This window comes from Antechinus flavipes, chromosome 1, assembly GCF_016432865.1.
Source record: "Antechinus flavipes isolate AdamAnt ecotype Samford, QLD, Australia chromosome 1, AdamAnt_v2, whole genome shotgun sequence".
NCBI lineage: Eukaryota > Metazoa > Chordata > Mammalia > Dasyuromorphia > Dasyuridae > Antechinus > Antechinus flavipes.
This window is the reverse complement of record NC_067398.1, coordinates 696,886,306-696,914,140: the sequence shown is the minus strand read 5'-3', so window position 1 is coordinate 696,914,140 and position 27,835 is coordinate 696,886,306. Positions and strand designations below refer to the sequence as shown.

Sequence of the window (27,835 nt, the reverse complement as noted above, 5' to 3'; positions counted from 1 at the left end):
CTTGGCAAAGATAATGGAATGGTCTGCCATTTCCTTCTTCATTGTACAGGTGAAGAACTGGCGCAAGCAAGGTGAAGCTATGTCCAGGGTCACACAACTGGGACCCAGTTGTGGTCACATTTGAATTCAGGAAGATTAGACTTCCTGACTCCATCCACTGTGTCACCCAGTTGTGTATTTAAGGGCACTCCCTTGTTGTACACAATTTGGTTGGGAAAAAGGGCTAAAAAAAAGAACATGTATAAAGAAAACCGATACGTTTATGGAGAAACACCTGTGACAAAATATTAAGAGGAGAAGCACACGTCCCGAAGAACAGAAAACTGCCCCCCTGACCAATGTCCTCGGAGTTCACTGTTGCTTAAAGAGCTTCTGGGACTAATTATTCTCTAGTATCATTTAGAGCTAGGAGGGGAAACCTCTTAGGAGCTGCCTCCTACTGCTCTCTCCAGTTTGGGGGGAAAAAAGAATTATTGCCATCGTGGTTGCTGTGATAGGAATGGAGCAGACTGAGAACGAAGCTATTTGCAGCTCCAAGCCGCCTCCAAATTCTGTTAAAGGAATTGCTAGTCAATGTAATAGCTTAACACTTTTTCAATGGTCCATTAAGAGTGGCAATGAGATAACAGAGCCTGTCTCAGCTTCCACAGCTTAAGAGCCAACAGGGGGACTAGCAGAGAAGCACCTTCACTTAGTATAGATGATTCTGAAAGAGATCAAGACCTGAAATCCAGAATCACAAGTTGCTCTCGGCCCATAGATTTCCTCACTCATATATCTCTCTAAATATGTCTACTCCCCTCAACCAGCACTGACTGTATTGGAGGGAAAGTGTGTTCAAGATTGGTGAGCATTTGATAATTCTAATTTTTGCCTTCTATTGACTAAAAACTGATTATTTCTGCTTTTGTCTTTTATTGAGTAAATATTATTGCTTTTGTTATTATTATTTCATTATTTAAGGTTTAATGGTATCATGGTAATTAATTTCATATAAATAGAGCTCGGGAGCTATAATGGCCGACAGTAGTTGTGTAGCAAACCCCACTTCCTCGTATAGACACACAGAGTAGAGAGAGAGAGAGAGAGGGGGGAAGAAAGAAAGGAAAGAAGGGAGGGAGGGAGGAAGGAAAGAAGAAAGAGAAGAAGGAGGGAGGGAAGGAGGAAGGAAATTTGTAAGGTTTGTAAGGTTCTTTATGTATGTTATCTCACTGTGTACATATACTCAGGCCACATAGGACTAGGTTTTCTTCTGAGACAGAATAAATTATACAAGAAACAAAGGTATCAAGTTGTTTTGTTTTTTTTAATAAGGTTTAGCCCTAAAGCAAAAAAAGTGCCAAAAATGGTTGACAAGAATGTTAACCAACGTATTAAAATGTTTCAGGTATAAAAATTCACTCACAGATTGTAATGCAATTGCAGTTAAAAATAAAGTTCTTCCCCCCACCATGGAACATTATCATTTTCACAACTTTTTTGATTGTTTCTACAGAGATGTTAGTGAACCAGCGGGTCTCTTCTTGGTCCAGGTTCTAACCTCAATCTAATTAAAACTCCAACTGGAGGCATGGTTGGGGAAGTCCCACATCCTCCTTTATGAATTCTTCTGAGGAACTTTGACGGTGACCTAATAATAGAATGAAGAGTTAGAAAGTTTCAAAGAGAAAGAATGTGGATAATAATGCTCAATCTTGAGCCTGGAGAAGAGACAAGGAAAGACACCCTTCTTCTTTCCTGGGAATAGAGGGAGGGAGGTTGGTCTCTTGGTGTGGAATACTGTATATTCTACCAAGATGGGTTATTTTGCTTAATGATTTTTCTTTATCAGAAGGGACATAATTAAAAATGATATGTACAAAAATAAAAAACTTTCTTTTAAAATCAAATACAAAGAATATGACCCTAAACATTCATTTTTTTATTCCCTAAAGTAACACCTGTTTCAAAAGCCTCTCCAACCAATGCTAGACTTATTATACTATGAATTTTTAAAAAGCCAAATGCAATGTTGTAGAAAGGGAAAAATTCAACTGTTGGTTTAAAGGGACTATTCAGAGTGATAGCTTGAAAGATAGAGGCCTTCTCACTTGATAGAACTGTTTTAGTGTTTATCTTGTGAAGAAAATGAAAAGAATTCTTGAGAAAAGATTTTGCTTGGTTCCTGAATGAACTAAATGAGGTAGGACCATGTTCTCAGAAATGAAGAGACATTATCTGTAGCTATGATGAAGATTTAAGATGATTCTCATTTGAACATCGAAAATACTGTAAATATTTATTTGAGGTTCTGCTAATTACAATGTTAACTGAACAAACTAACTTTGAATGGACCTAATCCTAGGAAAGTAGGAACTTACAGATAAGCAATAGTTTATGGGAAGAGTTTCCTCTGGTTTATTAAATAATATCTAATAAACTGAACAGACTATATCTAACAATTTGCTGTCTTGGAGAAGTGGAGAGGGAGAAAAAAATTTTGCAAAGGTGAATGTTACATGTATTGGGAAAAATAAAACACTACTTAAAAAAGAAAAAATAAATAAACTGGGGTGGAGACCCTAAGTTAATTACCCAAAAGTAATTTTGGGTGAAAAGTACCCAAACATACTCTTAGATTATATGATTATATTACAACTCAGGATGATTGAGAATAAATACAGTAATGGGTCAAACAGCTGACTCAATTGGGTTTTTTCCCCATTACAAAGGAGTATTCAATGGTGTTTGGGGAGCAGAAGGTAAATATATATTGGGAAATTATCGATGTAAAAAAAAAAAAACCACTTTAAAAAACAAACCAAAAAACCTCACCTCACCTTAGAAATTAATAATAAATAAAAGGGTCTTTAGAGAGTTCATAGACCAATTCCATTCAAACAAAAGTGCATAAAGAGTAAAGTTTTTCATTTTAGATATAGGGGGACCTTTTTGGATTCGGCTAAACTTGCCCTAAAGTGTTAGGTTTACTGCCTTCCCTTATCATTGGACTGAGCACAGGAAATAATATGGAGGAAGGGGGAAAAGATATGAACCCATGGCTGTCCACTGCCCCTAAAATAAGACAGAGAAGTTCTTCTGGTTCCCATTTTAGATCCTCCACAAGCCAGTTCCCACCTGGGCTGACTTCACATGCACCATCTTCCTGCATTCTGATATTCCAGAGGGAGTGATCTAATCGCTGTTTCCTATACATGACACTCTCCCCCTCCCCAAAAGCTTGAAACTCTTTCTTTAATTGCCAACCCCTCAAGCTCCCTTCAAGACTTCCATGAGATGCCGCTTCCTACCCAAGGCCACTGTGTAAAGTACAAGGATCATTCCACCCATTTCTTAAACTCCTTGGTACATATTTTGAATTGATTTGTCTGTGTACAGAACAAAGTAAACAGCTCTCAAATATTCTCTCCAGGCCACAGACTCTAAATCTGGGCTCTATGAATTTGATTTTTTAAAAAATATTTTGATAACTGTATTTTTTTTCCTTTTTTTTGAGCAAGGCAATTGGGATTAAGTGACTGGCCAGTAAGGAAGCTAGATTTTTAACTCAGATTCTCCTGACTCCAGGACTGGTGCTCCAAACTATATTCCAATATAATTGGTTCCCTTGACAATTCAGTATATCTCATTCTATGTATTTTAAAATACAATTAAGAAGAGCTCCAGGCTGGCAGAGACCCAAAACACACAAAAAAGTAAAGAATCCCTGAATATGGGGAGTTAGGTGGGACAAGGATAGCCGATCAACTCTGGAGACAAGAGGACCCAAATCTGCCCCCAGATACTCCCCAGCTGTATGACACTGAGCAAGTCACTTAATGCTGACTGCCCTGCTCAAAAAATTCAATAAATCCCTGCCCATTCTAGAATGTAAGCTCCTCGAGGGCAGGGATTATTTTTGGTTTTTGCCTTTTGCATCCCTAGCATCATGCTCAGCACTTAAGAGGAGTTTTGAGTGTTGCTTAATGAATAAAACAAATTTAAAATCTTTCACAATAAACAGCTTTGCTAGAAGTTAACCCCCAAACTCACAGTTTTCACTTCTGTGTACGCCTGCAAGCCATACTCGCCCAGCTCTCGCCCGTTCCCAGACATCTTGTAGCCTCCAAATGGGGACTGTGCCCCAAACACATCATAGCAATTTATCCTGCAATTCCAAAATTTAACAATTTAGAACAAGGTTTAAAAAACAGTTCCCAGCTTCATGCTCTCCTAATCTCCATTCCAAGTAGTGATAATGTCTTTTTTTTCTTTTTTAAAAAAATTAAAATTTTGCATACCCTTTGATTCAGCAGTATCTCTATTGGATGTGTAACTCAAAAAGACTATAAAAGAGGGGAAAGGACCCACATGTGCAAAAATACTTGTTGAGGTTCTTTTTGTAGTGGCAAAGAATTGGAAATTGGGGGGATGTTCATCAATTGGGGAATGGCTGAATAAGTTATGGTGCCTGAATGTAAGATAATACTATTGTTCTAGAAGAAACATGAGCTGGCTGATTTCAGAAAATCCTGGGGTCAGTGTTGAAGAATTATCCATGCATGTGTTTTCAAAGTAATTGATTATATATAACTTGTATCAGATTGCTCGCTGTCTTGGAGGAGAAGGAGGGAGAAAAAAATCTGAAATTCAAAATTTTACAAAGATGAGTGCTGAAAACTAGCTTTACTATAAAAAAATACTATTAAATGGGAAAAATTTTTTTAAATTTAAATTTTTCTTGCAACACTAGATTTTGCAAGGGTGAATGTTTAAAATTATTTATGAATATGTTTTGAAAATAAAAAGCTTTAGTAAAAAAAATTAATTATTTTTCAAGAAATCCCTCCCCTTTCTCACTCCCATCTCAACTGAAAGAAAAAGAAAAGAAAATTTGTAAGAAATGATGGGAAAATAAATTCCCACAGTGGCCATGTCTGTCAGGAGATGGCAGACATTTTCGGCCAAGAGCCCCCAGAACTGTAGTCAGGTCCGAGTTCTGGGGTCCCTCCTGGCCATTGGACTTTATGATACTGCCTCTGCTCCGGAGCAAGGGCCCCTTGGCTGGTCCCTGGCTCGCAGGGTCAGACTCTCATCCAGGGGCTCCTTACCACACCGTGCCGGCCTGCAGGGCCTGGGACAGGTAGTTGGCTTTGTCCAGGTCTCTGGTGAATACGGCTGCAGCCAGCCCGTACGTGGAACCATTGGCTCTCTCCACCACCTCCTCGATGGTCTTGAACTTCAAGATCTGCATCACTGGCCCAAAGATCTGAGGGAGGGAGAGCTCCAATGTGGGGGATGCCGACCCCCCCATGCCCGGCTCTGCCCTTGGGGCCGAGCCAACCCCACTTTGTCCCCCTGACCAGACTTCCGGCCCAAAGTGGGCCGACAGGTCCAAGCGGTCAGCCACGGGATCCAAATGGTCAGCCGCGGGATCCAAATGGTCAGCCGCGGGGTCCGAACGGTCAACTGCAGGGTCCGAACGGTCAACCGCGGGGGCCGCGGGCTCACCTCCTCCGAGGCGATGGTCATGTTGTCCTGCACATCCCCAAAGATGGTGGGCTGGATGAAGAAGCCCCGGTCGGAGGCAGGCCCCCCTCCGCACAGCAGCTTGGCCCCCTGCTGTTTCCCCAAATCGATGTAGCCCAGAATCTTCTTAAACTGCTCTTGGTCCACCTGTGGAGGGAAACGTGCAGCTCGGTGCCCAGCTCTGGATTGGACTGGGCAAAATTTCAGGTTAAACCAGAACCTTGAGCTGTTTCTCGTTATATCCCCAACTTAGCTCAGTGGCCAGCACACAGTAGGTGCTTAACTGACTACCTATGGTATACAGCTCACAGACAAAAGGAGGCACAAAATGGTCAGAAAATGCAGTAACTACTGAGAGCTGGCCTCTGGGAGGGACATTCCGGATCCCTGGGGCTCACACAGGCACAAAGACAAACACACACACACACACACACACACACACACACACACACACACACACAGTAGGTGCTTAATGACTGCCAGCCGACTGACTACTTATGGTATACAGCTCACAGACAAAAGGAGGCATAGAAAGGGCAGAAAACGCAGTAACTACAGAGAGCCACCATTCCCGGTCCTGGGCCCCGACCCTGGGCTCGCACGGGCACACATACCTGGGGCCCCTGCTCGGTGCGGCTGTCGAAGGGGTTCCCCACCACGCGCGCCTTGGCCCGGGCCACGCTCCTCTCCACAAACTCGGGGTAGATGTCCTCCTGCACGAAGGTCCGGGAGCCCGCGCAGCAGCACTGGCCCTGGTTGAAGAACAGGGCGAAGTGGGCCTGCTCCACAGCCCAGTCCACTGTCGGGGGAGAAGGCAGGAGCAGGTGAGCCTCCCCGAGTGCCCGTCTTGCGCCCTCTGCCAGGGCTCCTTGGCCAGCGCGCCGGGTCAGTGTGAGGGGCAGGGAAGGGCTCGGGGCCATCAGGGGCAGACAGAGCTGGGGGGTCATTGGGGGCAGACAGAGCTGGGGGGTCATCGGGGGCAGACAGAGCTGGGGGGTCATCGGGGGCAGACAGAGCTGGGGGGTCATCGGGGGCAGACAGAGCTGGGGGGCCATCAGGGGCAGACAGAGCTGGGGGGCCATCAGGGGCAGACAGAGCTGGGGGGACCATTGGGGGCAGACAGAACTAGGGGCCATCAGAGGCAGATGAAGCTGGGGGGGCCATTGGGGGCAGAGTCGGGAGCACCCCAGACTGGTGCTCTGCCGAGGAGGTGGGGGAGTGTCCTCCCTAGGACTCCCCACGTCTGTCCGAGCAGACTCGGGCTCTAAGGAGCTGCAGAAGCAGTGCTTACAGTCGGCGTCCGACAGGATGATGTTGGGGCTCTTGCCGCCCAGCTCCAGGGTCACTCTCTTCAGGTTGCTGCTCCCCGCGGCCACCTGGATGAGCCTCCCAACCTGCGCGGAGACAGAGGTGCTAGAGGCTCCAGCCCCGGGCGAGGGAGTCACGGCCGTGCCTCAGTTTACTCACCTGTAAAACTGCTGAGACTGGGATTGTGAGTTAGGAGAAACCAGCTCCTGCCTTCCCTGCCTCCCCTCCCTGACAGGTTTGTGGAGGCCCCGTGGCGGGGAGGGCCCCGCTGAGACCTCACAGCAGAGCCCGCTAGTGAACGAGACCAGTTCCTTCCCCTCCGGGTTCCCGGCACTTAGCCCAGTGCCCGCAGCAGGTGGGATATCAATGCTCGCTGCCTGCCTGCCCCGCCCTAGCAGGTCTCCCGTAACGCACAGACTATCGCTCGTTATAAGAAGCAGCGGCTTCGTGGAGGAGGCGGCTCCGCGCCCCAAGGGGACCCCAGCCTCTCCTCGGAGACCCCATCGACGAGGAGCCAAACCCGCCCCTCTGGGTCCCTGGGGCTTCTCACCTCGGTGGAGCCGGTGAACGCCACCTTGTCCACGTCCATGTGGGAAGAGAGGGCAGCGCCAGCCGTGGGGCCATACCCGGGGATGATGTTGACCACTCCGGGGGGGAAGCCGGCCTGTGGGTGAACAGCCCAGGGCATGGACTGGGGTATCCCCCCGTGCCGGAGGAAGAAGGGGGCGGGGGGCTCGGCCAGGCCTGGGGGCTTCTCCCTGGGCCAAGAGGGCACCATCACACAAGAACCAGGTAGCACCTCCAGCCCCCCGGGGGGACCCCCTTGTTGAGCAGTGGGATCCCGGGCCAGAGTCACGTAGGGGCCGGCATGAAGTGGGGCTTGATCAGTGTTTGGGAATGAATGGGTCCCCTCCACCCCCCTCTCAGAGAGCGGGGCCTGGTACAGCAGGGGGAGCAAACCCAAAGGAGCGGAAGGGGAGAGGAGGGAAGCTCACAAGCATCTATTAAGCGCCTCCTGTATGCCAGCCACTTACAAAACGGTCCCTGCCCTCAAGGACCTTACATTCCCACAGATAGACCCAAGAGGAGATGGATGGACACAATCACAACACTAAAGGAGGGGGGCCTTGTCCAACATGTCGCTCCGGAAGAGCCGTGTCCCTCACCTCCTTGATCAGGTTGGCCACGTAGAGGGCAGTCAGGGGGGTCTGCTCGGCCACCTTCATCACCACCACGTTCCCCGTGGCCAGGGCTGGGCCCAGTTTCCAGGCCTGCATCAGCAGGGGGAAGTTCCACTAGGAGAGACGTCGTCCAGTCATTCCACGGCCGGCTCTCCACAACCCCACGTGTGCAGCCCAGGGTCACCCAGCCAGGGAGGGCCCGAGGCTTTGCAGACTCCCAGCCCGGCCCTCTCTGACCGGCTCCCGGCCCGGCCCTCTCTGACAGGCTCCCAGCCTAAGCGCGGAGGGCGGCCGGCCTTTGAATATTAAGATCAGCTGCTCTCTGCAGTGCTTTTATTCCAGTGGAGCTGGAGCTCAGGGTAACCCAGGGCCCAGAGCCTTCCCTGGGGTGGGAGGAGCCAGCCCCCCTGGGAGGGCCCATGTGCCTCTGGGCCACCCCGCTGACCCCGGGCCCAGTCTGAGGCCTCTGGTCAGGAGAGAAGCTGGAGGCCTTTACCGCCTCAGCCTGCAGGGACCAGGGGCAGGATGGGGACAGAGTCACTCAGGGGCACAGCTCTGTCCCAAGGCCTTTGCCCGGTGCCCTTCTGAGAACCCACAACCCTCTGCTGCCCGGCCAGCTGTCCGGAAGGCGAAAGGCCCGGTGCCCAGGCGGTCTGAGATGTCACGCTGAAAAACCGGATCCCCCGCGGCCAACTGGCTCCCGGGGCTCGCTGACAAGCATTTATTAGGCCCTTACACTGTGCTAGGCCCTGCTGAGTAAGTGGCGGGGATACGGGGAGAGGGAAATGGCCACAAACAGGCAAAACTGGAGAAAACACGTAAATGTGTGTGCAGGTATGTATATGTATAGACCCAGAAAAAAACAGACATAAAGGAAGGGGGCGAGAAAGAGGGAAGAAAGGAAGGAGACAGAGGATGAGGAGAAGGGACAGAGAGAGAGAGGGACAAGAGACAGAGAGACAGAGAAGCAGAGACAGAGAGAGATAGAGACAGAGAGACACAGAAAGAGGGAGATGGAGACAGAAACAGAGACAGAGAGATAGAGACAGAGACAGAGATAGAAAGAGATACAGAGAGACACAAAGAGAAAGAGACACAGTGTTGCAGAGACAGATGCAGAGACAGAGAAAGACAGAGGCAGAGACAAACAGAGAGAGATAGAGACAAAGAGACACAGAAAGAGGGAGATAGAGACAGAAAGAAATAGAGAGAAACAGAGAAAGACAAAGAGACAGAGACCGAGAGATAGAAAGAGATGCAGAGAGACACAAAGAGAAAGAGAGTGTTGCAGAAACAGATACAGAGACAGATGCACAGACAGAGAGATAGAGACAGAGAAAAACAGAGAGACAGAAAGAAACAGAGACAGAGATACAGAAATAAAGACAGAGAGATATGAGAGAGAGATAGAAAGCAGAAAGAGAGACAGAGACAGAATGAATCTGTCAGTGGGTGGTCATCTGGCCAGAGGAGGAGGTTTCCTGCAGAAAGGAGGGCTTTTTTGGTTTAAGGGACAGCCATGAAGACCCTAGGGAGTTCTTGTTGGACCAGCCCGAAGGCCATGGGGGGAAGCGAGGTCTAAGACTGGAAAGGTATGGACCACAATATAACATTTCCACTCTTTCTGTTGTTTGCATTTTTGTTTTCCTTCTCAGGTTTTTTTTTTTTTTTTCTAAATCTGATTTTTCTTGTGCAACAAGATAACTATAAATATGTATACATATATTATATTTATCATATACTTTAACATATTTAACGTGTATGGGACTACCTGCCATCTAGGAGAGGGGGTGGAGGGAGGGAAGGGAAAATTTGGAACAGAAGGTTTTGCAAGGGTCAATGTTGTAAAAATACCCATGCATATGTTTTGTAAATAAAAAGCTATAATTTAAAAGAGAGAGAGAGAGAGAGAGAGAGAGACTGGAAAGGTAAGAGAGGATCAGGTTATAACAGGTTTTGGAAGCCAAATGGTATTTTATAATTGCTCCAGAGGCAAGAAGGGCCCTGAGAGTTTGCCGAGTGGGAGGGAGACACCATCAGACCTGTGTTTTAGGGAAATCCCTTTGGAAATGCACAAAGGTTGGGTTGGGGGGTGCTAAGAGGCAGGCTGACCCCCCAGCAGCTATGGGTTTAATCTAGGGATGAGGGGAAAGGAGAGAGGGCACATTTGAGAGATGTTGCAGAAGGGGGATCAGTGGGCATCTAGGTGTGGGGGGGAGAGAATGAGGAACTGAGGGTGACCCTACATCTCCAGGGGCTGGCAGGACAGCACTGTCCTTCATGGTAGAAGTCCAGGAGGGAGGAGACTTGTGGGGAGGGAATGGATCCTATTTGGTTATGTGGAGTTCAGGATGTCTGCTGGACATCCAAAGCCAAGTGTCCAAAAAGCCGCCTGTTCACTGAGGACCTACTGTGTGCTGGGCCCTTCCCCCAGAGAAGCATTCATTTCCCTGGAATTTTCAGCCCGTATGAGCAGGTGCCTGCTGACTGCCAAAGGGATGGGGAGGACTTTTCTTAAAATAAAGGGCTGGAGGTTTTGGGTCCTCCTGGGTCCGCCCAGGGCAGTGGGCGTCTCCCTGAGCTCAGAGTCTGGAGGTGTCCGGAGGCACCGGGAGCCCAGCTTACAGCGGGCCAGCGAGTTGCAGCGCTCTGACACTGGCTCTCCCTGCCCTTGCCCCGGGCTGCGTCTCACACATACAAAATAAGGGTGAGTTCCGGGCAGGCCCTAAGAATACCCCCCACTTTTGTTTAAACCACAGTTTCCAGTCTCGTACAGAGAAGGCCCAGGTACCGCAGGTCACCAGGGCCACCCCTGGAGCCTCCAGCCCGGCAGGACGGGGGCCCGACGGTCACCCCCCCCCAACGAGGAAGGACGCCGGCCCCCAGGGACCGTGAGCGCTCTCGGCACCCAGGCAGAAGCTTGGGGCTCCTCACGGCCTGGGGGCTGGGGAGGCACTTACTGGAATGATCTGGCCACACACCCCGACGGGCTCGTGGCGTGTGTAGCTGAAGAAGTCCCCATCGATGGGGATGGTCTTCCCGTGGTACTTGTCAGCCCAGCCGGCGTAATACCTGCCAACAAACACCGTGGTTTTAGGTACCGGACCGCGGGAAGCTCCCACGGAGCAAACGGGCGCCCCCCCCCATTTCTCAAGGGGCCTCCTCATGGAGCCCCTCCCAGGGAAGCAGCCCCGAGAACCTGGCTCTGGGGAGCACCGAGTCCCCCGCAGCCACCAGAACAACATGTTCCCGACCCTCCAGAAGGTCAAGGAAAGTCATGAACACGGAGGAGAAAACCTGGAGATCAGATTCCACAGGCCCAGGGATTTCTGGAGGTGGACATCCCTGCGCTGATGCAGATCGCCACGCGGCCCTCTGAGCGTTGCCTCTGGCCCTGAAAGGCTCCCGTTGGAGCTTCCTGCCCCAAACCTCGATTCGCTAACGCTACGCCATCATCCGTATTGCACTAAGCTATATTATACACATAAATATAACATATAAACGCGCACAGGAGCACAGCTGGTTTCTTTTTTTAATCCTCAGGGCCTAGCATACATTTGGCATTTAATTAATGCTTGCTCCTTGGTAATGAATAGGAAAGGAGAGAATGAGGGAAGAGAAAGAAAGGGAGAGAGAGGAAAGTGAGAGAGAAAGGGCTATGTGTATGTATGTATACGTATACATTGGATATATGCATGTGTCTGAACAAATTAATATTAGACCATGAGGGAATCAACTCTGGAGAAACAGCCTCTGGATTCCCCAAATATTACTAAATGCCAGTAACAAATACTAGACTAGTCCCAAAAGAAATACGAAAATTAAAAATGACCAAAAAGTGTGTGTGTGTGTGTGTGTGTGTGTGTATAAGCATCCCCCATTCCCACTTCCCCCATCTGTTCTAAAGGGCAAAACGATTCTCATCCCCCTGCCTTCCTCAGAACCAGTTAGTAAGTGGCATGCAACGTGCAACTGAACACCTACTGTGCGCCGGCTGTGTCAAGCATCACAAAATAGTCCCTACATTCCTCCTCCCCCCCAAAAAAAAAGTTTATTCAATAAAAAGGAGCCGTTACAGAAAGTAAGAACTGTTTCCTAAGCCTCTGAGGCAAGTTCCTGGGCCCAGCTTATCAGAACCTGCCTTCTGGGTCTTGACTCCCCTAGCCTAACTTTCTAGATCGTTAACACCCACGAGATTAACTCCTGGAGGTCCGAGACAAAAAGGAAAAGTAAGAAAGAGAACAATTACAGCAATTTCTTCTCCCATCAGCCGGGGAGCATCTATTATCCACAGCAAGCGAATACAACTGAACTAAAATACAAATCAACTAAATCACAAGACAGAATTCAGAGAAATCTGGGAGGACCTGCACCAGCTGATAGCTAACCACTCCAATGACTGTAATGATGGGAATGGTCTCCCTCCCTCTCTCCCTCCCTATTTCTCTCCCCTCTCTCTCTCTCTCTGTCTGTCTCTCTGTTTGTCTCTCTGTCTCTCTCTCTCCCTCTCTGACACTCTGTCTCTCTCTGTCTCTCTGTCTGTCTGTCTCTCTCTCTTTCTCTCTCTCTGTCTGTCTCTCTGTCTCTCTCCCTCTCTCTGTCTCTCTGTCTCTCTGTCTCTTTCTCTGTCTCCCTCTCTCTCTCCCTCTCTCTATCTCTCTCTCTCTCTCTCTCTCTCTCTCTCTCTCTCTCTCCCTCTCTCTCTCTCTCTCTCTGACTCTGTCTCTTTTTCATTTCCCCCCCGATCTGCCAGTTTACTATTTACAGATAAGACAAAGTGAAATACAGGCAATCGTACACAGTTGGTACTTGACAGATTATTGGTTGCCAATAGAAATCTATCAGAAAACTGAGAGGAAGGAAGACGGGATGACTGCCAGCAGTTTCCTTCTCAGCTTTAAACATACACAAAATGAAATTCATTCTGGAACGACCATCCTGCCTGTTTCATGGGGGCAACAATATAATCAATGAGTTAATCTGGGAAGTGCAATTGACCCATAAGTCACTCCCAAAGACAGCCCTTCCCCCACACCATGATGTTTCACAAATGGCTGCACCCTGGTCTTTTTAGATCTCTCTCCTGGAGCGCTACAGACCACAGGACCTACCGAAGGCACTTGAGAACCATGTCCAAGTCCACGAGGTAGGAGATGGCGTAGGGCTTGCCGTTGTCCAAGGTCTCCAGCGTCTGAGAAGAGAGAAGCGATTAGTGGCTGCGACCACTGTGGCCCCCAGTGCTACCTCGGGGGCACCTGGGGGAGGGGAGGCAGAGAGGGGCCCAGGGAGGGGCACATACAGCCAAGTAAGCCCGGTCCCTCTCGATCAGGTCCGCCAGTCGGTTCAAGAGCCTTCCTCGGTGAGATGCGTCCATCCTCCTCCACGGAGAGCCCAGGCGGAACGCCTCTCTGGCGGCTTTTACTGCCTTGTCCACGTCTGCCTGGAAAACAAAGACCAGGCCCCAGCTCCACCTTTGCACGGGGATGATGGAGAAGGGGGATGACCAGGGACTGCTATTCATGGGATTCTAGATTAGGGGCCAGCCTTTATGGCTCTTTCTACCATATCACACTGCCCTTTCTAGAGCCTTCTCCTTCTATGTATTCCTCCCCAAATCCCAGACCTCCTCTCCATATCTTCTTCCCCGTATCCCAGCCTCCTCCCCATATCTGTTCTTCCCCATATCCCAGCCTCCTCTCCATATGTGTTCCTCCCCAGATCCTGGGTATGCATAAATACCTATCAAGCCAAGAAAATAAAAACTGAAAAAGGGTCCAAACAGATTAAAAAAAATTCTACTGAATGAACTATTACCAGACAAAACCAATATGAGAAATTCAGAGAAACTTTGGAAAACCTGTATCAACAGATGCAAAATAAAGAAAAAGCTAACCCAGGAGACAACCTGTAGAGAATGACATATATATGTATATATATGTATAATATATATTCAGTAAAATTCAAACGCAGATGAACTTGGAATCCCAACATGAATTCCAGGGGACGGCTGACCATACCTCTCTTCCTCCACCTCAGGAGAGCTGAGAGGAAGATTATAGACTACAAACTGATGGATGTATGGGACATGTGAGTCAGTTTTGAAATGCTGATTTTCCTTCATATAAGAGAGGAAACTATGGTGGAGGCATAATATATGGAGAAATAACATGGTGGAAAAAAAAAGAATCAATAAAATTATCAATGATAATCAACACTCATGCCTAAGAACTGTCCAACTAATACAGCTCCCCAACCTTCCCTCCACAAACTCAAACTCAACGAGGTGAATTTTATCTGAAGGGGAACGAGAAACAGACAGTGAGAAAACTCTCTCTACTGCTTTGCCATTTATAATCTTCGAACACAAGAAGTAAAGTGACTCCCCTAGCACCACTCAGCCAGAAGGTTTCAAAGGCTGGACTTGAAAGCAGATTTTCCAGACTCCCAAGCCAGCTTATTACATAACCTCTCGATACATAAGTAAATACATACTTGGTGATCTGACTCCTCCAAATTTCTATCTGAAAGCCAAAATACTTTCAACACTAAAACATTTCCCCAATCTGCTCCCAACAAGCTCAGTAAGTGTGTAAATAAAATTAGTCTTTAGTTCTATAAACTTCAGATTTTGCTCTCTATTTCCCTTTCTAAATCATAGTGGGAATGACCATCTAACCAGACTCTATTATTAAGTAATTAATAATAATAATAATAATAATAATAATCAACTCTAGACACAGATATTTCTGGGATTCCACAATTTGTCCCCCCTTCTAAGGAAGAAAAAGATGATAAATGTTTCAAAAGCAGAACAGCTGTCTTTCCAGAAGAATATGAAATGTACCAGATCCCTCTTGTTTCCTGTCCCCTCAGGGTCATTCCCCCAGTGAGACAACAGCAACAAGTAAAACTTCAGTTCTTTTTAGAACATAGAGAGCCAAGGCCTGGTTTAGAGAATCCAGACTTGCTATTTGTTTAGGACGAGGCTCTCTGTACCTTGTCCCCCTCGGCCACTTGGCAGATCACGTCTCCGGTGGATGGGTTGATGGTGGGGAAAGTCTTCTTGCTGACAGCATCGTGCCATTCGTTGTTTATAAAAATCTGCCATAGGGGAAAAAAAAACTCTCCATCAGTCAGTCATTTAATTAAACATTTACTATGTTCCAGGCACTGAGTCTTTAAGCTTTGGGACTTGCCATTAACAAGAAAGACCCTGATCAACCGCCATGAATGGATGGGGCACCTGGACAAGTGTTATCTGAACTGGTCTCGGCTTGAGCATCCAAGAGACCAAATCTGCACTGGGCGAATGTGCCCAGGAGGGAGGCCCTCAGCAAGAAACTGTCCTTAGCTCAGAAGATGATGTCCATGGGCCATTTGTCCCTTACTTAAGAGCTGTAAATTTCAGTTAAACAGGAATTTACATATATGTATATATATTATATATGTATATATAATGACCCAAATACATACATGCATACATACACATATACACAGGAATATATATGTACACACATATATACAGGAATATGTGTGTATGTGTGTATACATATATATACATACATACTTATACATATATATACATATACATATATATCTCAGATTGTTTGCCCTCTTGGGGAGGAAAGGGACAGAAGAAGAAAAAAATTTTGAACTCAAACTCTTAGAAAGAATGTTGAAAACTATCTTCACATGTAACTGGAAAAAAAAAGTATTATTGATAGAAAGGAATGTATTTCCCAACTAGGCCATGAATTCTTAACCTGGAGCCCTCCAAGGGGTCTATGGCCGGATTTAAGGGACTCCATCAACTTGACCATCTCTATCTCTATTTCAATATAATTGGTTTCCTTTCTAATTCTGCGCCTTTTAATGCATTTAATAACATTATTCTCAGAAGGGGTCCATAGGTTTCACTGGATTGCCAAAGGGGTCTAGAACACAAAAAAGTCTAAAAACTTCTGAACTAGTACAACAAAAACCTGAAAAAGCATTCTTTCCATGACCTGGATGACAAGTGGTAATCTAGTTTGTATCCAATATCAGGAGGAAGAGAATGAGCGTTTCAATAGTACTTACTATGTGCTTTTTTAAACAATATTTCATCTGATTCTCATATCAACCCTGGGAGAGGAAGAGAAGATACTGTTATTATCCCCATTTTACAGATGAGGAAACTGAGGCAGATAGAGATTAAACTGACGTATCTAGAGCTAGTGAGTATTTGAGATTTCAACTTGGGGTCTTCTTGACTGAGTCCTATACCACCTCACTATCCAAACTAAATCCAAAGAATAATTATTGTCATTATTATTAATAATGATCATTTATCCTGAGTCCTATACCACCTCACTATCCAAACTAAATTCAAAGAATTATCACCGTCATTATTGATTATTATTAATGATCATTTATCTAGCATTTTGGAAAGTACTTTAATTCTGTCTGAGCCTTACCACGTCCCTAGAAGGGAAACTCTTTTTTCATTGTAATTGCTGTTGGACCGGTGACATCCACCTTCGCAGCATCTTTCAAATGCACCCCCATTCTCCTTTGACATTGCCCCTGCCCTGGTACAAGCTCTCATTACCTCATGGCCAGATCACTGTAACACTGGTGGATCTGCCCACTTTGAGTCCCTCCCAACTCCAGCCCATCCTCCCTCCCTACAGGGATCAAGAAAGGAGAGAGAAAATCAGCACTTATTAAGTGCTTATTGTGTGCCAAGCATTAAGTTGTGCACACTATAAATATTATCTCATTTAATTTTTACAACAATCTTGAGAGATAAAAGCTATTTCTCCCATTTTACAGTTACAATTATTAGCAAGTATGCCCTAACTCAGTACACTCCAGTGGCTCTGGGATGAATTATAAAATCATTTAAAAAAATTTTTTTAATTCTGTGTCTGACTTTTAAAACTTTCCATAAACTAGCCCCCTCCACCTGAGACTGCCTTGCAAGCACTGTGATCCAGTAGCACGGGCCTTCGATTCCTTCCCTCAAACATGATGTTCTCTCCAGGCTCAGTGCAGTCCCTGGAGCTGACCCCATGCCTGGAAATTGAACTCTCTCCTCACCCTGGCTTCCTGCATTCCCCCTTTCTTTAAAGAACCTTTCCCAATCTTTTTTTAAAATTATTTTTAATGACATACATGCAGTTCCCTATTGCCCAAAGGCCTCTTTTTTCCATTCCTCCTTAATCTTGTACCTTCCCTCTGAGACCAGCCCCAATTTCCATCTGTCTTGTTGGAACGCGGTTATTTGCATGTTGACTCCCCCATGAGACTGGAAACTCGTTTTTGTTTTTATTCTCAGTGTCTGACCACACTGTAGGAGCCTAATAAATGCTGCTTGATTGATGTCATCTGTATAAGGAGCTCCCAGAAAACTCAGCCCACAAATAAATGTAGATGGGTGCCATATTGGTCTGCCATCTAAGAGTCTTAGAGCTGGTCTAGGATACTGAGAAGTATAATGATTGGGGCGCCTCCAAGACAGGATTTGAACCCCCCAACTCTGGGTGGCTGGTTATCCCCCCCATCTGTCTGCCTTCTCTGTCTCTCCCCTCCCCCCTCCCAATGTTGGTCCATCTGTCTTTCCTCACTGGGGTTCAGGCTGGACTGCATTTGCTCCACGAGCCGGGGTTGGGGGTTGGCACCTGGGCCAAGATCAAGGCTCTTCCGGGGTGTAAAGTCTTCCCCTGGGGAGGGCCCCACCCTGCAGCCCAGCTCAGCTGGTTGTGCTCAATCAGTGTTATATAATATATTGATTCAGCAGGCTCCAAGTGGGCTAGGATTTCTTCAACAAAGAATATGAAAGGGAATTTCACAACACAAAGGGCCCTTGGAGGTTAAGTCCGCTCAGGTGAATAATTAAGGTCAGAACCAACAAAAGAAAATTTTTGTTGTGGTGGAGTCGTTCTTCCAGTCCTCCCCATTTGGAGTTTTCTTGGCAGAGATATAGGAGCGATGGGCCATTTTTTTCTCTAGCCCATTTTGCCCCTTCACTGGAATCTTCCCTTCCTCACCCCACCTCAGCTATGTCCTGTTCCCCACTAGAGCATAAACCTCCTGAAGACAGGGAGCTTTGGGCTTGTATCTTATTCCCAAATGGAAGTCCTCCCTATTGAATTTCACCTTATGATGCTTGGCCCGAAGCTCACACTTGTGGGGAACCTGTTGGATGCTGGTCTCTCACCCTCCTGCCACTGAGACAATGAACTCTTAACAACTTCCTGATGATTCTGGATATCCAACCAGTCAATGCTTCTAATTTACTCTCTTCTAACCTACAGATCTCCATTTTCACAATATATGATATTTGGAGTAGAAAAGCCCCAAGTTCAAACATACTAGTTGTATTTTACCATGAGCAGGTCACATAACTTCTGTCTGCCTCAGTTTCCTCATCTGTAAAAGGAAATTTCTGAAGGGTTGGTGTAAGAACCCGATAATGCATTTTGCAAACCCTAGAGTTCTATATAAATGCTATCGTTATCTTCATCATCAGGTTTGCTGAATCCTGTCTTTACCTGGCAAGAGTGAGCCAGAAATTATATGAGGTGCCATTGATAACTTACTCTATAGATCATATTGTGACCTGAGGTCACTAAGTCCAACCTCACTCTGCTCTGGCTCCTCTGACCCACAGGGACCCAGCATCAGAATCATTAGAACTTTCTGCCTTTGACCCAGTAAGATGCAGCAACATCTTCCCTTTTCCACTCACTCCTGGTGAATCTGGATGCAAGAGAGCAATGCCAGCAGAGAACAAAGTCCGGTAGGGGGGGTTCCCCCGCCTGGAAAACCCTTGAGTATGGATGGACCCAGTGCAGGGCAGTATCCACTGTCCAAGCAAAGCCTGGCCCTCACAATGGCAGAGGAAACGACTGGCAGTGACCTCCTCCCTCACAGATTCAGGGCAGTCTAGTCCAGGGGAAACCTGAACTTTAGAGCCTTGCCCCCAAGGGAAGTCACAAGTAGCAGGGCAGGGATTTGAAGCTATCCTGATTCCGAGTCCATCACTCTGTTCTTCAGCCTCTGGGGCCATCCTGATTCTGAATCCATCCCTCAGTTCTTCAGTCTTTGAAACCATCCTGATTCAGACTCCATCCCTCTGCTCTTGAGCCTTTGAAGCCATCCTGATTCTGAACATATCTCCTATCCCTCCCAGAAGTTCTGCTTCTCATCACAATTAGGATCCCATGAGGTTTCCCTACCCCCTCCCTGGATTCATGCTGAGAGCCAGCTTAACCTAGTCCAGGGAGACCCTTGGTCAGCGCAGAGCCATGAAGATGCTTAGTTGTGGAGAGAGGATGGCCTGGATCTCTGCAGGGAAACCATCTACACCAAAAAACCCAGATCTTTGGGTCCCACCCAAGGGTGGAATTTGCTACAAAGAGCTAGAAAGAGGTCCCCACAGGATAACCATTTGCAGACCTGAGCTTGCAACGTGCAGGGCCAACACCCTAAGGTTTTGGTTTTTTTTAACTTTTAGTCTTTTTAAACAGGAAGCACTTGAACCATACAGACAATAGGATCAGAATGTTCTCAGATTCCAGAGTCCTTGGTCCTAAAGTTTTGAGCCAAGGCAGATTCTCCCCTGGATGTTCTACCTTCCCTAGCTTGTAATCTCCACCCCTCATACCAGGACAGAGCAAATAAAGCTTAGAATTCAAAAGTAAAAAGATCCTGTCAAAAGAGCTTTATTTTGCTAGTTGAAAAGTAACTCAGAGAAAGTTCTCCAGACCAGAAATCTTCTCTTCTTAAGTAAATATGAGGATGGGAAGACACTGACCAGACCTAATGTAAAACTTAAGAGCTTGGAAACCAAAGAATGGAATCTTAGGGAAAGCACTCAAGAGAAGGGCTGGAAGAGGTTCCCAACATTAAAATGTGGTTCCAGGAAACAGAATCATAGAGAAATCATCTAGTTCAGGGAGTTCTTAATGTGGTGTGTAGGTTTAAAAATATAAATTAAAAATATATATTCTTTCTGATAACTATTTTAATATCATTGGTTTCCTTTGTCATGCTGTTCATTTAGCTTAGTGCATTTAAAAATAGATTTTAAGAAGGGGTCCAGCCATAGGTCTCACTAGCAGCAGCCCAAGGGGTCCATAGGGAGGGTTAAGAACCCCCAGACTGATCCCAGGTCTATCTCCCTTCAGTTCTCCCCAACCTGCACAATGATGTCCCTAAAGCACAGGCTGGCAGCCAACAGCAAGCCCAAGGCCCCAGATGTCCCCAGGGCTTTGCTCCCTCAAAGATCAAACAGAAACATCTCATTTGGCTTTCAAAGTCCTACTCAATTCCAGGTGACCACCAGGTTTCCTAGCATTCTGCTTTACATAAACCACCAGGGGACAGCTCCAAGGATGGGGAGTTTCCCCCAAGATCCATTGTTCTGAGATTTGCCTTCCAAACAGAAGACTAAAACAAGCCAGATATAGAGGTTTGCAATGAAGTCAGCAGCCTTCCCCATTCCCAACCAGCCCAGGGGGGCTCCTCTAAACTTGTGGAGATAAGATTATTTCAAAAGGGGCAAATAATGATTCAGCTGCCCAGAAATTCAGGTCTGACCTGAACAAAGGGTGCCTTCCAAATAGAGGCAGGAGCTAAAGCCTTGGGACCCAATACATGGATCAAGCACATATTCCAAAAGCTCACACACAGGAGACTTGGTAGTCCCTGCTGCTGTCTCCAGGGGGTTGCCAACAATCCAATCTGTGAGCTTCAAAACAGAACAGCAGAACACCTTCAAAATTATCCCATAATTCCTTGACTAACGTGGTCAGAACCCAGCTTGGATTGAAAAGGAGCATTGTTCCCCAAGTCAGTAAACATTTATAAATATACCTGCCTCGTGCCAGGTATGGACAAAGGAAAGAAAGGCAAAAACCCCTGCTGGGGAGAGAAAGGGGAGGAAGATAATAAAATAATTCTGTATAACAAGCTACAGATGGGAGAAATTGGAGATAATCTCCAAGGGAGCCTGAGAAAGACTTCTTGTAGAAGGTGGGGTTGGAGCTGGGAATGAGGGAAGCCAGCTCCTTCACACCTTTACAAAAGGTTAGACCATAAGAAGCAGGGAAACAGATACCAACTGTGGTCTTGGGGATGGAAGGGGGGGAAGGAACAACACAGCCAGCCTCAGTCAGAAACATCTGGGATAAGTTCTGCATCCAATTAGTGCTCTGGGTGACTCCTAAGCCCTCGCAGTAATGAAAAAAACAAAAAAGCTGGGGGCTCAACAAACAGAATGCTAGACCTGGAATAGAGAGAAACTGAGTTCAAATCCTGCCTCAAACACTTACTAGCTGTGTGACCCTGCATGAGTCACTTCACCCCAATTGTCTACCCTCCAAAAATAAAATAAAAAATCTGGCCAGAAGACACTCACAAGATGCATGGGCAAGTCATTTCACCTCTGCCTGCCTCTTTTCTTTATTTTTAAAAATAAGGATTTAATTAGCCTCTACTTCCCAGGGTTGTTGTGAGATTCTAAGGAGATAATTTTTGGAAAGTCTTAGTATAAAGGCCTGACATACAGTAGGTGCTTAATAAATAAATATTTAAAATATATATTAATTATAGTTTATTACATATTTTACATTACTATATTACATATTGTGTGTATTGTATATTCTACATTGTATTAATAATATATTAACCTTTAGTTTTTTTACCCTTAGCCTTTCTCTGTTACCTTCTCCCTAATGGAAAACAAGCTCCTTTGGGGCAGGGACTGGCTATGTCATGAAGGATAGAGATTCATGTCCTGTAACTTCTGAAACATCTAATTAATGGGGAAGCAGGAGAGGCCCTTGTGCTTCAGGATAGGAAATGAGATGCTGCCTTTGGAGTTTCAAAGGTGTGTCTCCTCAGCTTGCAAGAATGTAAAATAAATCTTTCCTGCATTCATCAGTGAGTCTGTGGAGTTCGTGCTAAGATATTATGTTTCTGACATCTATAACCTCTTCTCATAAATAAACCTACTTTTTGCTAAAGCCAAAGACCATTGTGAATTCTTCACATGACCAAATCTCAACATTTAGTGTCAATTACCTACAAGGCTTGGGCCAGCGACAGATTAGAGGGGACATATAATCTCAGGTATTTGACATAATTTGGCTTTCTGACTGGATACAGTAAGGTGGGGTTACCTCCCCAAGGGCAGAATGTAAAGCTGAGCAGCTCCCCATCACCTGCTAGTCTCAGGGAGTAATATTATGAGTATTTCAGGCTTTCTCTGCCAACCCCATCTAATGAACCAGGATGAGCCAGAACTTACTGTGATGACACAATTTTAAATTTTTCTGTTTAGATTATATAATTTTTTTTCTCTCTCTCTCTCCAATACTGACTTAAACAAAGATCTGAATAAAGTCTTCAGTTCTCTGGGATTTGTTTTAAAAAATTATTAAGAAAAAAAAAGAATATTTCTCCAACCTTTTAATTCAGGGATTCATCTCAGGTAAAGACTACTCCAGTCTCACTTCCCATGACTCCCCTCATTTTGTATGTTCCTAATCTTTGAACAAGCCATATCTCTTTAGAATGCATTCCCTCTTCACCTCCATCTCTTAGAATTATTTTTACCATTTTTCAAAGGTTCAGAACCACCTCCTACAAGAAGTCCTGACTAATCCATCCCCTACTATTTTGGGGAGATCTGTAAGGAAATCTTTCATTTATATATTTCCCAGTCCCAGGGAGTCATCTCCTATAACAAAGAATTTTTTTTAAAAAGAGAGGAAAAAAATGAACAAAACTGATCCATGGATTAAAAAAAACTGACATGATATGCTATGTTACACCTACCTCATCCCCACTTCTCCACCCCTGCAAAGGATAGAGAAAGGACATTCTCCTATCATTAAAGTTTTCCTCAAATTACCTCCTTATATTTACACAATTATGTGTAGAATTCAACTCCAACTCCGTGAAGGCAGAAACTGTTGTTTTTGTTTCTTAATCCCCACGCTGGCATTCAGTAGGCATTTTAAAAACCTGCTTTAGGAGGTCAAGGAAAGGATCACTGAGTTAGTGGGAAGAGGGGGGAAAAGCCTGAAATACTCATTATATTACTCCCTGAGATTAGCAGGGAAGGGCACTGACCAGGAGCTGCTCAGCTTTACAGTTCTGCCCTTGGGGAGGTAACCCCACCTTACTGCTTTATAAGCAATTTTACAGATGAACCTTGAAAAGTGAAGTGATTGTCTACTGTTATAAAATTACTGAGTAGCATAGGGGAAATTCGAATCCAGGTCTTCTGACTCCAAATCCATGGTGCCCCAAGCCTTTAAAGGCTGTGCATCCACTTATCAGTTATGCTATAGATCCCACACATAGCTACAACACTCCTGAAAATAAGCAAAAACTGAGAAACATTTAACAAAATAAATAAAAATACAAAACATAGATAACAGTACATTCTAAAACTGTAAATATGAGATCTTTTGTGACTAGTTAACTTCCCACTTATCCCCTATCTGAGTTTGACTCAATCGTTATAGAGAGAATTCTTTCCCATAACTAGAAACTGCTGTGATTCTGAAATGAGCTGAAGACCAAAGACTTCCTGAACAAAAAGCTGGTCATCAGGTGAAGGATGATTTGGGCCTGGATAACTCATAAAACCATCTAGGAAGGCTGGGAATCTGCAAAGTGGAGGGAGGAGGAGCCTAGAAATCACAGGATCCTTGAAGTATCAAAAGGTCCAGGCCCTAGTTTGCTAATAACTTAATGGCTAAACCATAATTACAGTGAAAGCAACCCACTCAACAGTGTGTTAAAGCTAAAAAACTGGGCTCTACCCCTCCTCTTATCCTTCATTTCCAATAAAATGTGGGAAGGAAAAAAATGCAGACAAAGGAGTTGGAGCTTGCAATGGATTTATTGCCCTTCTAATTTGTGGAGTTCAGAGAAAGGGGCTGGATTTGGAATCAGAGAAAGCAGGCTCCAATGCCAGTCCCTCTGTGACCCTTGGCAACTGGAGGAAACTCTCTGAGTCTGCATTTCTTTAGCTGCGAAAAACAGGGAGGTGGAACGCTGACCTCTGATCTCCTATTCCACTGTTAGTCTGCAATGCTACCATGTGGCTGCAAGCAGGGGGAATTTAGGAAAGACCCTAAAATTTAGCGCTTCTTCCAGAAGACCTCTTCCTGGCAGGTCAGAACCCTTTAGATTGTTGTCTTTGCATTCTCCAGAAATTACCACAAGACCCAGGACACAGTAGGGGATTCAGAAGTGCTAGTCAATTGACTGACTAGCATACAGTAGGTGCTCCTGACTGGAGGCTACTCCTATATAACAAAGAACTCCCAAATGAAACAAGTTCTCCAATGAAAATTGGTGTTGTCTTGGAAATCTGTCATCTTAATTGGAGAGGTGACTTCCCCATGTCCATACAGCCAAGGTGTGTCAGAAGCAGGACTGAGGCTATCCCACCCCAGAAGACAGTTAGAACCAGAAAGATAAAGGCAACTGGGTACAGTGGAGGAGAGACCAAGAGTTACTCCCTGACAATTTCCTCTTTTTAGTTCCTGGCCTTCATCTATTTTGTAATGTTGCTGCAACAGATGCCAACTATGGCTTCTACAAGTCCCTCTCCCCCTCACTAACTATTGCCCAGATTAAAAGGAGACAGCAGGGAAAGGGGGGGAAAAAAGACTGGAGGAGGAACTCAAGAGTACAGCTATCAATCCTAACCAAAGAAAATTGAAACTAGTCCAAGTTTTTTTAAGAAGACAAAAGGTCAGAGAAGCCCAGTCTTTCATAACAGAACTCAGAGAACCCAATAATGTTCCCTCTTTGAAAACACAAGATTCTGGTTATTTAAGGTCCTTGAGCTAATCTGGAGGGGGGGAGGAGAGAGAAGGGTTGTTGTTTTTAAGAAAAGAATCAAGTTGCTAGCTTTCTCAGTGGGTGGGGGAGGGGCGGAAGAGAGAGGATTTAGAATTCAAAATGTTTAAGAATGAATGTTAAAAAAAAAAAAAAAAAAACTGGGGCAACTGGGTGATGCAGTGGATAGAACATCAGCCCTGAAATCAGGAAGACCTGAGTTCAAATTTGACCTCAGACACTTAACACTTCTTAACCCCACTTGCCTCAGCAAGAAATAATGTGGAGAAAAATTCACCCAAAATTTCAAATGTGAGGTGGATAGAGCAGTAGGCTTGAAGTCCGGATGAGCTGAGTTCAAATCCTAACTCAGCTACTTCCTAACTGTAACCCTAAGCAAATCACTGAACCGCTCCCAGATTCAGTTTACCCATCTGTAAAATAAGGGAATTAGACTCTAAGGATGCTAGCAGTTTAAATCTAGGACATCTGAACTGAAGATATAGTGGAAAGGAGGCTAGTGCTGGAGCCTGAGGGAGCAAGTTCAAACTCCAAGGGACATTACTGGCTGTGCAGACTGGGACAAGTCACATCACTTCCTAGGACTCAATTTCTGCATTGGTGAAATGAAGGGGGTTGGACCAGATGGTCTCTGAAGTCCCTCCCATCTCTGGACCTATGATCTTATTAACTTTTTTTTTCCTGATGTATTTTTTAATCAATTTTTTTAATACACATTTCTTGATGAATCATGTTGGGAGAGAAAAATCAGAACAAAAAGGAAATATTATTGGAGGAAGGGGAAAAAAAAACAGAAAAAAGAAATGAACATAGCATGTGTTGATTTCCATTCAATCTCCAAAGTTCTTTTTCTGGATGCAGATGGCATTTTCTCTATTCAAAGTTTATTGGGATTGCCTGGGATTCTATGAACTTTCTGATAGTTATATAGCTAGCCAAAAAGGAAAATGGACTTCCTTTGAAGGGAAGAGGGATCCCTAGAAACAGGCTGGAAGTCAAGGCTTTCAAGGAGGGGACTGTGAACCAAAATATATGTAGCTTCTTTCATTTCTGAAATTTGGTAATTCAGAGAATAATCAATCAATAAACACTTATTAAGCACCTATTAAGTGCCAGACACTAGACAGTTCCTGTCCTCAGAGAGCTTACACTCAAATGGGGGAGATATCGTACAATTATCTACAAACAAGCTACATAAATAGGAAATAATTAGCAGAGGGAAGGCATTGGAATAAAGAGGAATTGGGGAAGGTTTCCTGTACAAAGTGGGATCTAAGATGCGACTTAAAGGAAGTCAGGGCAGTAGGCAGAGAGGAGGATAGAAACTTCCCATAGCAAACCAAGTCAACATTGGCTTATTAGGAGAGTAGTTACTCCCTGATGCTTTTCCCTTTCTGATATATTTTGTAATCTGCTGGAAGCAGCAATTGCTGAAGAGTGGTCTGGAGGGCATTATCTAATGATGGCGCTTTCTTGTTTGTATCCAAGGCTCTGGTCCAAAGAGACTCTAGTTCTGGAGAAGTAGATGAAAGACATTTGCCTAATGAGGAATTCAATAGATGCTCACAGCTGTAGTGTTTGATGGGGGGAGGAAGCTCTGAATTATAGACCAGTCCCACCTGAATGAGCCTAATTCCCATCCCCCTCTCATTTGATTGATGAGGAAACTGAAGAAGACAACAGGTACTCCCTCTCCCACAACCCAGAAGGAGCAGTTCAGGGAAGATGTTGGCAGGAAAGGGAAGAAGGAAGAAGGGCAGGAGAGAAGCCTCCCAGAAAGGAAGGAGGGAAAGTGGAGGTCAGAGAAAGGAAAAAAAGTTCCGACTGGAAGGAGAGAAGGTGAGGAGCAATAGACAACTCCAAGAAAATAGAAAATTAGCCATGAGGTGAAAAAATTGGGGAACAGGGAATGGAGGTGGAGGAAGGGGCAGGGAGAAGAGAGTGTAGGAGAAGACAAAGGAAGAGCAGTCAATAAGCACTGATTAAGCTCCTACTGTGTGCCAGGCACTGAACTAAGCAATGGGAAAGAAAGGAGGTAAGAAAAGGGAAGCACAGGATGGAAAAGAGGGGTCGGTTACAAAGGGGCAGACTGGAGGGGAGGAAGAGGGTAAGAGAATAGACACAAGGGAGCATGAAGAGAAGCAGGGTGGCAGGGAAAGAAGGAAGAGAATGAAGGAGGAGGTGCAAGAGGAAAAGGGAGACATGGGATGCAGGGGGGAAAAGGGGAGTTATGGGGTGCAAGGGAGAAAAGAGGTGTTGGTAGAAAGGGACGCTATAGGGTGCAAAACAGAAGGGAGAATTGAGAAAGGAGGAGGGGAGAGGGAAGGCTAGGGAAGAATGGGGAAAATGGGGTGTGGGGTTTAGAAAAGGGAGTGCACAAGGAAGAAGGGGCACAGAAGAGGAAGGAGAGGGGAAAGAATCAGTGAGGGTTGCAGAAAGGGTGGAGAGGAAGGGAGACATGAGGTATAAAGGGAAAGAAAAAAGAAGCGTCGGGTTTTGAGCAGGGAAAGGCAGACATAGGGTACAGAAGACAGAAAAGGGAGGTGTGGGGTGCAGAACATAAGGAAAAAGATGGAAAGGAGGGAGAAGAGAGGAGAGCGGGTGAAAAGGAAGGCTAGGAGGTGCATCAGGGGAAGAGAGAGGAGACACAGACGAGGGGTGCAGAACCAGCCGGAAACAAGAGGGAAAGGGTGCCGGGGGAGGGGGCATGGGGGTGCAGGCTTGCATGCGGGAGAGGGGCCGGCGCCCAGGCCAGCGGGGGCCCGGGGCATCCCACCTTGTTGTAGAAGATTTCGGGGTGCTCGTTGGGGATGGGCACGGCGGCCGGAGCGGCCGAGGACAGAAAGCGGCGGCCCAGACGGGGCCCGAGCAGAGCGGCGGCCCGAAGCATGCTGAGTTGGAGGCGGGAGGCCGGAGGTCGGAGCGGAGGCAGATTAAGGTCCCACGTCCGTCCCTAAAAGGCGTGAGAC

The 27,835-nt window shown here is 45.8% G+C and overlaps 1 protein-coding gene across 1 annotated transcript; it reads right to left on the bottom strand.

The window, feature by feature from the left end:
* Positions 1-1,287: 1,287 nt before the first annotated feature.
* ALDH2 (aldehyde dehydrogenase 2 family member) lies at positions 1,288-27,835 on the bottom strand. The gene is made up of 13 exons (XM_051972798.1): positions 27,643-27,835; positions 14,994-15,098; positions 13,297-13,437; positions 13,109-13,188; positions 10,958-11,069; positions 7,983-8,111; positions 7,367-7,480; positions 6,800-6,902; positions 6,123-6,307; positions 5,491-5,655; positions 5,091-5,248; positions 4,033-4,147; positions 1,288-1,630 (listed from the first exon to the last, which is right to left on the bottom strand). The coding sequence occupies exons 1-13, from the start codon at positions 27,754-27,756 to the stop codon at positions 1,598-1,600; spliced, it is 1,554 nt and encodes a 517-aa protein (XP_051828758.1). The 5' UTR covers positions 27,757-27,835; the 3' UTR covers positions 1,288-1,597.